This window comes from Dama dama, chromosome 5, assembly GCF_033118175.1.
Source record: "Dama dama isolate Ldn47 chromosome 5, ASM3311817v1, whole genome shotgun sequence".
Lineage (NCBI taxonomy): Eukaryota > Metazoa > Chordata > Mammalia > Artiodactyla > Cervidae > Dama > Dama dama.
This window is the reverse complement of record NC_083685.1, coordinates 3,832,563-3,845,580: the sequence shown is the minus strand read 5'-3', so window position 1 is coordinate 3,845,580 and position 13,018 is coordinate 3,832,563. Positions and strand designations below refer to the sequence as shown.

At 59.6% G+C, this 13,018-nt stretch overlaps 1 protein-coding gene across 1 annotated transcript; it reads left to right on the top strand.

Moving 5' to 3' along the window:
• The first annotated feature begins 4,577 nt into the window (after nt 1-4,577).
• SLC35E4 (solute carrier family 35 member E4) lies at nt 4,578-11,555 on the top strand. The gene is made up of 2 exons (XM_061141542.1): nt 4,578-5,733; nt 10,577-11,555. Exons 1-2 carry the CDS (start codon nt 5,115-5,117, stop codon nt 11,008-11,010), a joined length of 1,053 nt encoding a protein of 350 aa, XP_060997525.1. The 5' UTR covers nt 4,578-5,114; the 3' UTR covers nt 11,011-11,555.
• Nucleotides 11,556-13,018: the final 1,463 nt, after the last annotated feature.

Here is a 13,018-nt window from a genome sequence, read left to right as displayed (position 1 = left end):
TCCTCAGAGGACGGTCAGGGCCTCAGCTGCCAGTGGGGTGGTGACTCTGCCTGTCAGCGGGAAGGGCTGGGTTCTAGGTTCCCCTCTGGAAAGTGGGGTTCAGGCCAGGGAGGCACCCCGTCAGCCCCCTCTCACCAAGGTTAGGAAGAGGGCTGCCCTGGGAGGGGCCCTCTGACAGCACGTCAGGTTTTACCGTGACTCTCATGGAGTTGGCAACACCATAGATTAAACACGTGCTTCTTCCTCCAGTATTTAGGGTCTGGGCAGGTGAGGGAAGCAGGCAATTTAAGAAATGCTTTGAAGGGACTTCCCTGGTGGTCCAACGGTTAGGACTTCGCCTTCCAATGCAGGGGGTGCAGGTTTGATCCCATGTGCCTTGTAGTCAAAAAACCAAATCATAAAACAGAAGCAACATTTTAACAGATGCAATAAAGACTTTAAAGTATTCCATATCAGAAAAAAGCCTTTAAAAATAGAAACTGCCTTGATATTGAGACAAACATCGAAGGATTTGAAAGCCAAATGAAAACAGGACGTCCGTGTTTAAGGTGAAGTGTCCACGCCCAGCCCCGCAGAGTGCTGGCTCCCCTGTCCCGCCTTGATCGAGGCCAAGGGTGCTCCAGAGCGGGATTCGGGACCAGCCCTGTGACCCCTTCACAGAAAGGTGAAGGCTCAGAGACGTCTGCGGCTTGCTTCAGGTCACACAGGGGTGTCAGTGCCAAGACCCTCACCCACTGACCCCAGCCTTTGCCCCTGCACCGCCTTGCTGCCCCCCCAACCCCCAGGAAGCCAGGCCCCTCCCATGGGGGGGTGCTGGCTGGGGCGGGTCCCAGGCCAGGCTATGGGCTGGGGGGTTGATGTAAAGGACCCTCGGTGGTCCACGGTCTGGGTGTGGTCCTCCCTACCGAGGGACTGTCTTAGTGGGGTGTGTTTGGCTCTAAGAAGCAGGAAGCTCCTGAATCCCGCTCCAATCAAAGGACGTTTGCTGAAAAGGCTCAGCCCACCAAGTAAGGGCCACAGAGGTGGGGGCAGGGCAGTGGACGTTGGGAAGCTCGGTCCTTGCCCCACACCCACTCAGGCCGTCTCCTCGGCCGCCCCCTCAGTCAGCTTCCTCTGAGTGTGGTCAGTTTGCCAGCCCCCTTTTATTTTCTCAGCCTGTGTCCCAAAGCTTGGGGAAGGGTCCGACCGACACAGCCAACCCCTGGGCACTGGGTCAGGTGTCCAGTCTGGCTCCATCCGCAGGGACCCTGAGAGGGGGTGGATGAGGACAGTCACGTCCACAGTAAGGATCCGATGGGGACTTCCCTGGCCGTCCAGTGGTTCAGACTCTGCACTTGCACTGTGTGGGGCGTGGGTTCGGATCCCTGGTCGAGGCCAAAAAGTGAAAAAAAGGAAAAGAACTGTCGTAAGCAGGTGCCCTCCCTGGGAATGGGGCCCAGGTTTGTGTCTGCCCCACGTTTAGAGACTGCAGACAAGCCACGTCCCCTCGAGCCACCTGTTCCCCAGGCCACAGCTGTGGGCAGGCGCCTCGGGTCAAGCCTGTGAGCCCACGGCAGATCACAGACAGGAAGGCTGAGGCCCCGCAGCGAATGGCTGGGCTGGGGACGTGCAGAGACCTGTCCCACAGCCTCTGCAGCCCAGTTGCTGGAAATGGGTGCTTCTTCCCTCCTGTGCCCCCACGGTCCCTCGCCAAATCACCTGCTTTCTGCAGCAGCTGGGGTGGGGGGTTAGGGGGTGGGGGGCTAGGGGGTGAGGGGTAGGGGGTGAGGGGTTAGGGGGTGGGTGCCCTAAGGGTAGTACTCAGACCTGAGGGATCTGGGAGCCTGTGGGCGGGGCAGGCTCCTCAAGGCTGGTCTGGGTTTTGGGGGGGCCAAGGAGTGTGAAGGAGCCCCTGCTGCGCTCTGTGAAGCTAGGCGCACCCCCTTATTCTTCCACAAGAGGAATATCCTGCAGAGAGCCTTGCTGCCTGAAGGTCAAGGCAGGTTGAAAACTAGGGCTCAGGAGCTGGACAGACCTGGTCTGAACCCACCCCCCACCACCCCAGCAGCACGAGCCCCTCCCCCTTGCCCCCACTCCCACCCCGGGGTGTACCGCTCTCTCCCTCCCACCAAGGCCTACCCAGGCCTCGTCTTGGCCAATCCTCTTTCCTCATAGCTCACCTCTCACCAGGCAGGGCAGGTCAAAGGCTTTGTGGAAGTCTTGGAGAGTGTTGACACTGCCTACCACTCCCCACTGCCTCAGCTCTGAGAAGATGGGGGGTGGGGGTAATTATTTTCAAGGGCTTCCCTGATAGCTCAGTTGGTAAAGAATCCACCTGCAATTCGGGAGGCCCCAGTTTGATTCCTGGGTCAGGAAGATCTGCTGGAGAAGGGATAGGCTCCCCACTCCAGCATTCTTGGGCTTCCCTTGTGGCTCAGCTGGTAAAGAATCCACCTGCAATGCGGGAGATCTGGGTTCCATCCCTGGGTTGGGAAGATCCCCTGGAGAAGGGAAAGGCTACCCACTCCAGTATTCTTTCCTGGAGAATCCCCATGGACAGAGGAGCCTGGCGGGCTACAGTCCATGGGGTCGCAAAGAGTCAGACACAACTGAGCAATTGGATGAATGGATGGAATGAATTAAAAAGTACTGAAGTGAAAGCTTCACTGGTGGCTCAGAGGGTTAAGCATCTGCCCGCAATGTGGGAGACCTCGGTTCGATCCCTGAGTTGGGAAGATCCCGTGGAGAAGGAAATGGCAACCCACTCCAGTATTCTTGCCTGGAGAATCCCACAGATGGAGGAGCCTGATAGGTTACAGTCCACGGGGTCGCAAAGAATCAGACACGACTGAGCGACTTCACTTCACTTCAAAGTGAAAGTTGCTCAGTCATGTCCTTCTCCAAGGGATCTTCCCGACCCAGGGACCAAAACCGTGTCTCCTGCATTTAATTCATTGCTGTTTTGTTTGTTTTTAAATTAAAGGAAGCTTAATGGAAAACTGACAAAAATCTCAAAAATAATCTAACTCATAGGGGCCCTGATTCCTCCTATTCAGAAAATGTCGGGGGAGGGGAGCTGCCCCTTGGCTGGCTCAGTTTCCCTCCCATAACCCCTCCTGGAGAAACCCTGTCTAAATATTAATTTCTGCATATTTTGGTCCTTTATCTGGAAATCTCCTGACCTACAATTTGGACTATTTGCAGGCTCTTGCGGGTCTCAGAATCACCAAAGGCAAATGAAAAAAACACAGTCCTGAACACACCAGAGGGTATCTGATTCAGCTGGTATGAATCAACAGCCGGGCTGGGGGTTTTTCATTTCAGTCCAAGGATTGCGATGGGATGGGGATTAGGGGACATCTGCAGCCATTCTGCACTCTGACCACCAGAGGGCGCCATGGACCGAGCTAAGCGCTCCCACTTTGCGGTTTCGTTCCTCCAGACAGGTTGCTGTCCTCAAGGGCTTGCCGGTCAGACAACAAGGCTGGGGGCGGGGGGGGGGGGGGGGGGGCGGCGGGGAGGGTGAACCGTGCCCCGGGGACAGGAGCTTCCACAGAGGAGGAAGCTGTCAGCAAAGGGGCTCACTCACAGCGGGCCGTGGGCACCTGTGATCCTTGCACACTGGGACTCCAGAGCTCTGAGAGGCGTTCCCAGCTTGGAATTCCGATCAGTCTGTCCTGCTTCTGGGGTGTGCTGTTTACCCAGCCCTGAGCTCAGAGAGCAGCCCGTCTGTTCCGATGGGAAAGCCAAGACCCAGGCAGGGGCAAAAGCTTAGTGGCAGCTGCTCTGGCTCCTGGCCCACCTAGAGCTCTCTGTCCTGCCAGCAGGGGCAGAGGGTGGACCCCAGGAAAGTTCAGCTATGAGTCAGCTCTGAGTACCCAGGGGATGGGTCAGGGGCTGCTGGCCAGGGATAGAGCGGACGGCGGGACCCTGCTTCCGCAGCTGCGGGTGGCCGCGGTGATTCAGCTCCCCTCTGCCTGTCTGGAGCGGGGCCCGCCCTGGGCTGGGAGACGGAGGAGGGGTTGGGGTTAGGGAGGGGCGAGGGAGGGGCATTAAGGGCCCGGTGGGCCAATTCTTCTGGATGCTGAGGTCCCACGGGATAACTGTGGCCAGAGATTAGGTGGTCCCGAGACTGGCCCTAGGCTGAAGTCTCCTGGGGAGGGGGATGTCCTTGAAGATGGAATCTCCTGAGAGGTTAGGAGTTTTTCATCAGAAAGATACCCCAGGGTCTTCGCGCTCTGTGTTCTTCTCTATGGGGGGCTTGCCTTGGCGCTGGGTGGGGCGGGGCCTGATCTCCCACTGATGCGGGGAAGAGGACGGACAGGCTGACCACTCCGGCTGGGGGTAGAGGGGGGTGGTCTGCGGACAGAGGAAGAGCCCCGAGCTGGCGGCGTGGGGGCGGGGCGAGACGGCCCTCCCGGCTCCGGGGGCGGGGCCTGACCCGAGGTGGCGCCCCCGGGCTCGGCCCAGTTTTCCGGGTGGGGCGCGTGGGGCGGCCGCGGAGGCGGGGCCTAGAGTGCGGAGCCTCGCTCTCCGCCCGAGCCTGGCGGGAGCTGCCGCCGCTGCCGGAGCCGCCGGGAGCCGGAGCCACAGCGGAGGCCCTGCCGGAGCCGAGCTGAGCCGAACTCGCCGCCTGACACCGGCCGGAACCCGGGGCCGGCGCATCTGCCCGCTGCTGGGCCTGGGCAGTGTCGGACGCAGCGAGCCGGACCCACGGGCACCAACCCGGCGCGGGAGCCCGGGTCGCCCCCCACCAGGCCTGACGTGAACAAGCCGGAGGACCCAGGCAGGGACTGGACCGAAGAGAAACGGGATGGAGGATTCCGTCTAAGCGTAGCGTGGTCACTCGGGCGGGAGGAGAGTGGAGACTTCGCCTGGCACGGGCAGACGTGCCCAGCGCTTACTAGGCCAGGCTCGAGCACCAGAGAGCCTGGCATCCCAGCTGAAGCGACCTGGGCTCTGGCCTCCCTGAGCCGAGGACACCGCATAGCTACTGGACCTCCGCTACCGCAGCCTGGGCGCCAGAGGCTGTGCCCGCACCTGCCTGAAACGGGGCGGGTCCAAGGTGGGGCTTTCTGGTGGCCCAGAGCTGGTCACTGGGGAGCCGGCCTCCTGCCGCGGCCCCACTGGTACCCATGTGCCGCTGCCCGCCGGAGCACCATGACGGCAGGATGACCTCTGCCGAGGCAGTGGTGGTGGCTGGCGGCGCTCGGTGGGCCGGGTCCGCCGAGTGGCCCCCTGACACCCCGCAGGCCCTTCGGCGGCCTGGCCGGGCCCGGGTGGCCGTGGCTGCGTTGGTGTGGCTGCTGGCGGGAGCCAGCATGTCGAGCCTCAACAAGTGGATTTTCACGGTGCACGGCTTCGGGCGGCCCCTGCTGCTGTCGGCACTGCACATGCTGGCGGCCGCACTGGCCTGCCACCGGGGGGCGCGGCGCCCCTTGCCCGGGCAGACCCGCCGCCAGGTGTTGCTGCTCAGCCTCACCTTCGGAGTCTCAATGGCTTGCGGCAACGTGGGCCTGAGCGCCGTGCCCCTGGACCTGGCACAGCTGGCCACCACCACCACGCCGCTCATCACGCTGGCCCTGTCCGCGCTGCTGCTCGGCCGGCGCCACCACCCGCTGCAGTTTGCGGCCATGGGCCCGCTCTGCCTGGGGGCCGCCTGCAGCCTGGCCGGAGAACTCCGGACGCCCCCGGCTGGCTGCGGTTTCCTGCTGGCGGCCACCTGCCTCCGTGGCCTCAAGTCCATTCAGCAGAGTGAGTAACCTAAGTCACTGGTTGAGGCGGTGGGGACCCGGGTGGGAGTGTGGGAATGTGGCCTGGGGAACCCTGTGAGGGGGTATGGCTGCTATCCCATTTTACAGATGCCCAAACTGAGGCACGTGGCTTTGGAAGAGCCAGGAACTGAGGCTCAGAAAGGTCCAACAGCTCAGTGATTTCCAGGCCCCAAACTTGGGCTTTAGAGGCCCAACCAGCTTTGTCCCCATTTGACACGTAGAGGGGCAGCGGAGGCAAGATTTGAACCCAGTCAGACTGTAAAGAATCTGCCTCCAATGCAAGAGACCCATGTCCAATCCCTGGGTGGGGAAGATCCCCTGGAGAAGGGCATGGCAACCCACTCCAGTATTCTTGCTTGGGGAATCCCATGGACGGAAGAGCCTGGCGGGCTACAGTCCATGGGGGTTCCAAAGAGTCAGGCTCAACTGAGAGACTTTCACTTCACTCAGGCAGAGTCCATGCTGTCCTAGAGATGTGGCCTAGGACTGTGGACCCAGAGGGAAGCTTGACAGTGGGAACTGGTGGGAGAGAAAGAGAGCAAGATGGTAAACCAGGATTTGGAAGTGGGGCTTGCTAAATCTGGGAAGGGGTGGTGTCTTCTGGGAGCTGCAGTGTAACAGGCCCTATGCTAGGTGTTGACTTTGAGTTGTCACGGCAACCACTACTTTCATCCCCATTTTACAGATGATGGAACTGAGACCCAGAGAAATTCATGATTTGTCCAGAGTCACACAGCTCCAAAGGACTGGAATCCTGGTCCATGTGACTCTGGACCTCAGGTCTGATGGAAGGGGGTTGGGGGCTCTGGGCAGAGGGTAGGGCAGAGACTCCAAACCCAGACCCTGCGAAATCACCCTGCTGGAGGGTGGAGATCACTTTCCTGCCTGTCCTACTGAGGGTTCTTTGAGTCACAGCCCCTACCCTGTCTCTGCGCCCACTCAGTAGGGAGGCCTGCGTTCCAGCCACGTGTGGGCTCATACTTCCTGGGCGACCTGGAGCAGATCTGGATCTTGTCTGGGCCTCAATCTCCCTATCTGTTTGGTAGAAGAGGTCAGAGTTGATAGAGTCAAAGGGCTTTCTTGCTCTCCCTCCCTTTCGGCTCTGAGATCCTATGATCCAGGCCTGGAAGAGGGAAAGGGTTGCTCCAAGGTCATTGGGCTGGGGTTAGGGCAGCCTGCAGCCAGGAAAGGTTGAAGTCAGAGCTCAGACCTGCCCTGGAATCAGGACCCAGAGGCCCTGTCCCCATCTTCCAGGGCCCTGAGGCAGGGCCAGAGCCCAGTTCTATTTTTGCCTTCAGGTTACTTGAGAGCTGGGGCCTGAGCTCTGGGCATGAGTCAGTGGGAAACTTGACCTTGTGCCCCACCCTGAGCAGGGCCAGAAGGCTGGGAAGGCCTCAACCTAAGGCCCACACTGCACCCGCTGAGGCCCAGCCTCCTCACCCCAGAGGAACCCCAGCCAGCAGGACAGGCTGTGGCCAGCCAGGCCTCAGGCACACGGACAGGGGCTGGCAAGTGCCTGGCACCAGGCTGCTCCTCGGCTCTGCCAGCTCCCTCCTTGTCACCTGCCTGCACCTGAGGCAGATTGGATGCTTGCTCCGGGCTCCCACAGGGCCCTCTGCATCCCCCATCAGGTCTCCACGTGCCTTGTATTGATATTATAGCCACTTGGTTACCTGTCTGCCTCCCACCAGGCAGGAGCTCCGAGGGGGCATGGCCTAGCTTTGGGGCAGCTCCACGTCCCCAGCACTTGACTTGGGGCCTGGCGCAGGTAAGGTACCATGTAAGTGGTGAATTTATTAATGGTCTGATGAAGAATTGGTAGGCTACTTAAGCTACTTGACTCAGGATGCTCAGGGGAGAGCTTAGGAGGCTGGAGGCCCCACTAACAGAGATGGGAGCCCAGCGCAGAGGTGGGTCAGAACAGACTGGAGTCAAGGGATGAGATGGGTTTTGGACAAGAGAAGCTTACTACTCTCAGACTTTCCAGGAAAGTCACCAGGGCCAAATTTAGACTAGAATGTGAGTGACTGACACCAGCTCCTTTCCTGGTGGCAGACTCCAAGGGAGCAGAGGATGACAGTCCAGGAAGAGGAGTGCCCAGCAGCTTCCCTCCTGCCTGGGCCAGTTGCAGGCCTGGGGGGACCACACGTGGAGAGGAGTAATCTACCTCTCCACTCATAGAAAGGCTGGGAGATGGGGTGCCAGCGTGCTGAGACTTGTCCTCAGCTACACCCACCTGCATCAGGTTGACCCCATTCCCATTTGCTGAGCTCTCAGGCTGGTGGGGAGACACCCTCAGAAGGAGCGATCACAAAGCAGGGAAGAAAGTGCTAGAGCCAAGGTGGGCACAGCTGTGATTGGGATGGCTACTTCTTGGGGAGACCAGAGAAGGCTGCCTGGGGGAGGAGGCAGGCAGTGATGGTGACAGCCGAGCCCTGAGTATAGGCCCATGCTGTGCCCAGTTCTTCACACGGCCAGAGCAGGAAAGGGCATTCTGGGAGCGGGACGCAAGCCCTGCCAGGGTGCGGGTGTCAGCCAGCGGGGTTGCACGTAGCGGGTCATGACAGCCGTCATGGGCAGCAGTTGCCCCTGGGCACAGGTCCTGTGCTCAGCACCTCACACGCCCCGGCGAGGGCATGTTGTCACTTTGCCCATGCTCCCGCGAGGGGATAGGCGTAGAGAGAGGGTGACCTGTGTGATATCACACAGCTCGTGATGGAGCAGAGGTGGGATAAGCCTGAAGCCAGCAGAATGGTGTCCAGAGGGTGTTAGTCTGCATGTGGCTGAAGTGTGGCGTGTTCAGATGATGAAACGGAAATACCTTTGGAGGAGGAGAGGTTGAAATTCAAGGTTTGGGGTAAGCAGTCAGGGGAGGGATCGCTGAGGAGGCCGGATGACAGGCTGGTGGGGTAACTGGCTCTTTTCCTGGGCTGGAGGGGACAGTGTCGGGGACAGGGGGAGGCGGAGGGCTGGACGGATTACAGAACAGGTGCATGGGGCCGAGCAGGGAAGTTAGGACCTGCCTGCCTGCCTCTCAGAGAGTGAAATTCGCCAAAGGTGAAGTTCACCTGCAATCCTAACCACCTTCCAGTGATTGCACTGTGAACACGTGGGCCACAGGCAGCTCGTAATGGTGCTAAATTTGGAGTAGCCAAACAGGAGGCATTCCAGTTATCTGTTCATTTCTAGAAATGCTTGACAGAAGGACTGTTGCCTAGAGAACAAAGCCAAAACATCAAAATGAAATCGAGAGAGAAATAAGATTTCCTATTCTAAGCATAGCCTATGAGTAAGCGCCTCTGTGGTTCTCTGGAAAGTGTGTGTCAGAAAACACAGAGGCCGAGAGAGCCCTGGGAGGGGGGTGGGGAGACCTTACTCATCTCTCTCCCCGAAAACTTGGAGAAGGCACAAAACCGCCGTTGCCTCTTTGCAAGTACTGTCATTTCAGTTCAGCCATGTGAGATTTTATGATGGGCCCTGCTTCCTTGTGAACCAGCTGGGTGGTAGCCTGTGCACACACACACACACACACAGGCGCACATGTGCAAGATGCTAGGATGCCCTCTTTCCTTGCAAAGCCCACGGTTTCCTCTGTGTCCTGGATTTGTCTTGACAAGCTCCAGCGTCCTTAGCTCAAGGTGCTCACTATCTGCGGTAAACCGTGACTGACAGGGACTTTCCCGGGTGGTCCACTGGTTAAGACTTCACCTCCCAAGGCAGGGAGTGCAGGTTCAATCCCTTGTCGGGGAACTAAGATCCCAGGTTTCTCTTGGCCAAGAGATCAAAACATAAAACAGAAGCAATATTGTAACAAATTCAATAAGGACTTTAAAAATGGTCCACATTAAAAAAAAAAATCTTCACAAAACACACACACAGTGAGTGACAGCTGGGCACAACAATGACCTCGTTGTTGTGTCTGTCATCCCGGGCGTCACAAGTGATTCAACACGTGACTCAGATGGTTCTGAGTATTTTCAAACTCTTTCTCTTGTAACGTAAAGGCCCACATAGCTAGTACGCAGCAGAGCTGGGAGTGCTGGAGGGAGCAAGGTGGGAGCCACACTGTGGGGCTGGGGGTGCCAGAACGGCCGAAGCCAAGAAAGCAGACTTGGGGCCCCTTGGCTCAACACCTTTAAAGCTGGTTACGAGTCCAGGATGTTTTTCTCCAGGGCCTGGGGAGCCCCTTAAGATTTTTTTTTTTTCACGTTTATTGATATCACAGATTATTGTTTCAGCTTGTGGGAGGAGTCAGTGGTAACAGGCTTATTTCTCTCCTCTTTTTACATTTACTGACTGCAGCTTACCTGATAAGGGCTTTATGTACATTATTTTAATCTGCATATTTAAGGTTTTGTGGGGGCTTCCTAGGTTTGCGCTGGCGGTAAAGAACCCGACTGCCAATACAGGGGACACGGGAGACTTGGGTTCGATCCCTGGGTTGGGAAGATCCCCTGGAGAAGGGCATGGCGACCCACTCCAGTCTTCTTGCCTGGAGAATCCCAGGGACAGAAGAGCCTGGCGGGCTACAGTCCATGGGGTCGCAAAGAGTCGGACACGACTGAAGCGACATAGCATGCACGAGGTTTTCTTATCCTCTGACTCTGCAGGTGAGGAATCCTAGGCCTCCAGAGGTTAAGGACCAGGTCACAGCGGGCCAGGAGCGGACCGGGTCACCACCCCGGCGGCCTGAGCTTCCCCTTACAGAGCGGGGGCCCCGGTTCTGCCGGCGGGGCGGGGGCAGGCTCCCTGGCGGTCTGGCAGGCCGGCCTCGCGGGGGGTCGTCTGGCGCCGGGTGCTGACGCCTGTTGCCCTGGTTGCAGGTGCCCTGCTGCAGGAAGAGCGGCTGGACGCGGTGACCCTGCTCTACGCCACCTCGCTGCCCAGCTTCTGCCTGCTGGCCGGCGCCGCCCTGGTGCTGGAGGCCGGCGTGGCGCCGCCGCCCGCGCCCGCCGACTCCCGCCTCTGGGCCTGCGTCCTGCTCAGCTGCCTCCTGTCCGTGCTCTACAACCTGGCCAGCTTCTCCCTGCTGGCCCTCACCTCGGCCCTCACGGTCCACGTCCTGGGCAACCTCACCGTCGTGGGCAACCTCGTCCTGTCCCGGCTGCTCTTCGGCAGCCGCCTCAGCGCCCTCAGCTACCTGGGCGTGGCGCTCACGCTTTCTGGAATGTTCCTTTACCACAACTGCGAGTTCGTGGCCTCCTGGGCTACCCGCCGGGGCTTCCGGCGGAGGGAACAGCCTGGCAAGGGTCTCTGAGACCTGATGGAACACAGGGGCCACCCGGGACCGCCCCTGCCCGAATCCAGCCTTGGCCCGTGGCCACGGCAGAGCGGGCAGCCGCTGGGGCCGTCGGGGGAGACGGGTCTTCCTGCGGGGTCGCTGTGGAGGCTGCGATGGGGTCTCCTAGAGAGCCCCGGCTCCTCTCCCCGCCTGCCTCGCCTCATCACAGACCCCACTCACCACTGGATGGTGGGTCCAGGCACAGTCGCTGTGGTTGTCAGAGTAACTTAGGACGATTAGGGTCAAGTACTGCGCTGAAAATTGCTGGCTAAGCTCGGAAAACCTCACCAACGTTTTGACGGTGATGGTGGTGATGATGGCGATGATTCTTGGCAGTCGCACAATCCTTCCTCCAGGAAGTGGGGGAGGCAGCTAGGGGGCCCAGGGAAGGGCATCTTTGCTACTGGGCTTCCCTAGGGAGCTAGGGTTGTCTGTGCCAACTCCAGGCAGCTGCTGTGGCCTCAGCCCTGGGGCCCCCAACATTGGGTCTTCCGTCCTCAAATAAACTATTTTTGCTTGTACATCTGTGTCATCCCGCGGGGTAGCGGCCAAGGAAACAGGCACAGCAGCCGCCCACCCAGAAACAAGGACCTCCTCCCTCCTCACTGGGGCCTGGCCAGCCCCGCCATCCCCCCAGCCCGCTGCTCTGACTCCTCCCACCATCTTCCCACAGCCTCGAGGGGAATCTCTTAAAACACATGGTCTCTGTGGCTCCACGCTGCTCGTGGGACAAGGTCAGGCCTAGCCCCGTGGCCTCTCCCCTCTCCCCTCCTTCACTGTCATTGTTCAGTTGCTAAGTCGTGTCCGACTCTTTGCAACCCCGCCATGGACTGCAGCAAGCCAGGCTCCTCTGTCCTCCACTCTCTCCCGGAGCTGGCTCAAACTTAATGCCCATTGTGTCGGTGATGCCATCCAACCATCTCATTCTCTGTCGACCCCTTCTCCTCCTGCCCTCAGTCTTTCCCAGCACCAGCGCCTCCTTCAATCCACACCTGCTTCCATCAGGTCCCCCTTGGCCCCCCCCCCCCCCCCGGCCGCCCACTGGAGTCTCCGCACATGCTGGTCCCCAGTCTGTGGTCCTCCTGCTACATCAGCTTCTCCCTTCTCATGGCTAAACCTTTGCCTGGGGGTGAAAACCCAAACTGCACAACTTTCTTCTAAAATAAAAACCAGAAAAGAAGCCTGAGGAAGGAAAGGCCTGGGTGAGAGGCTGTGCCCAGGGACAGAGGGCAAGGAATGGGGTGGTTCCATGGAAGGAGGAGCCCTGGGGGGCGGGTGGGGTGGAGCGTCGGGGAGCTGGCCTGGCCCAGCCGCCTCACTTGCCATCCTTCCCTTGGCTGTAGGCATTTAACTCCAGCCACCCACCTGTCTGTACGGCAGGCCACCTGTTAAAAACCGCAAGGTTTTTTTTTTTTGCCTGGGTTAGAGAGACTGGGGACCTAATCCCGCTCTGCCCGCCTCACTGTGCCTGGTGCAGGTACCTCCCCTCTCTGAGCCTCGGTTTCCAGATCTGCAAAATGGGCTGATGATCCCCGGGGAGAGGATTTCCAGTGAGGACCTGGTGGGCAGGGCCAGGGGTGGAGAGGGGACGATGGAGCCAGTGGGCTTGGTCCCTAGCGTGAGCTAGTCACCCACTCTCTCTGAGGCTCTAGGCCCATCTGCAAAATGGGAGGATGGGAGTTTGGCCAGGCCGGGACTCAATGAAGACTCATTCATTCCTTCATGTAGCCGGAATTCGTGGTCAGGGCTACACGGAGGGTCGGCCCCAGGATGGGGCAGGGGCAGCGAGGGCCTGGGGAGTACCAGGCACAGGCAGGACTGGTGCGGGGTTGCCTGCCCTGGCCTCTGTGCAGGCGGGTCTAGCGGAGGGGAAGTGGGCCTTGGCTGAGTCACTGGACACCCACCCTCCGTGTGAGTCAGAGAAGCCACCAGCCCAGCCCTGTCCTGGGGCAGCCTGGATACCCCCGGGCTCCACCCTGAGGCT

Coding starts and splice junctions, on each gene's coding strand:
- SLC35E4 (XM_061141542.1), top strand. CDS start 5,115: ATGTGCCGCTGCCCGCCGGAGCACCATGACGGCAGGATGACCTCTGCC. Junction 5,734..10,576: donor CCTCAAGTCCATTCAGCAGA/GTGAGTAACCTA, acceptor CCCTGGTTGCAG/GTGCCCTGCTGCAGGAAGAG.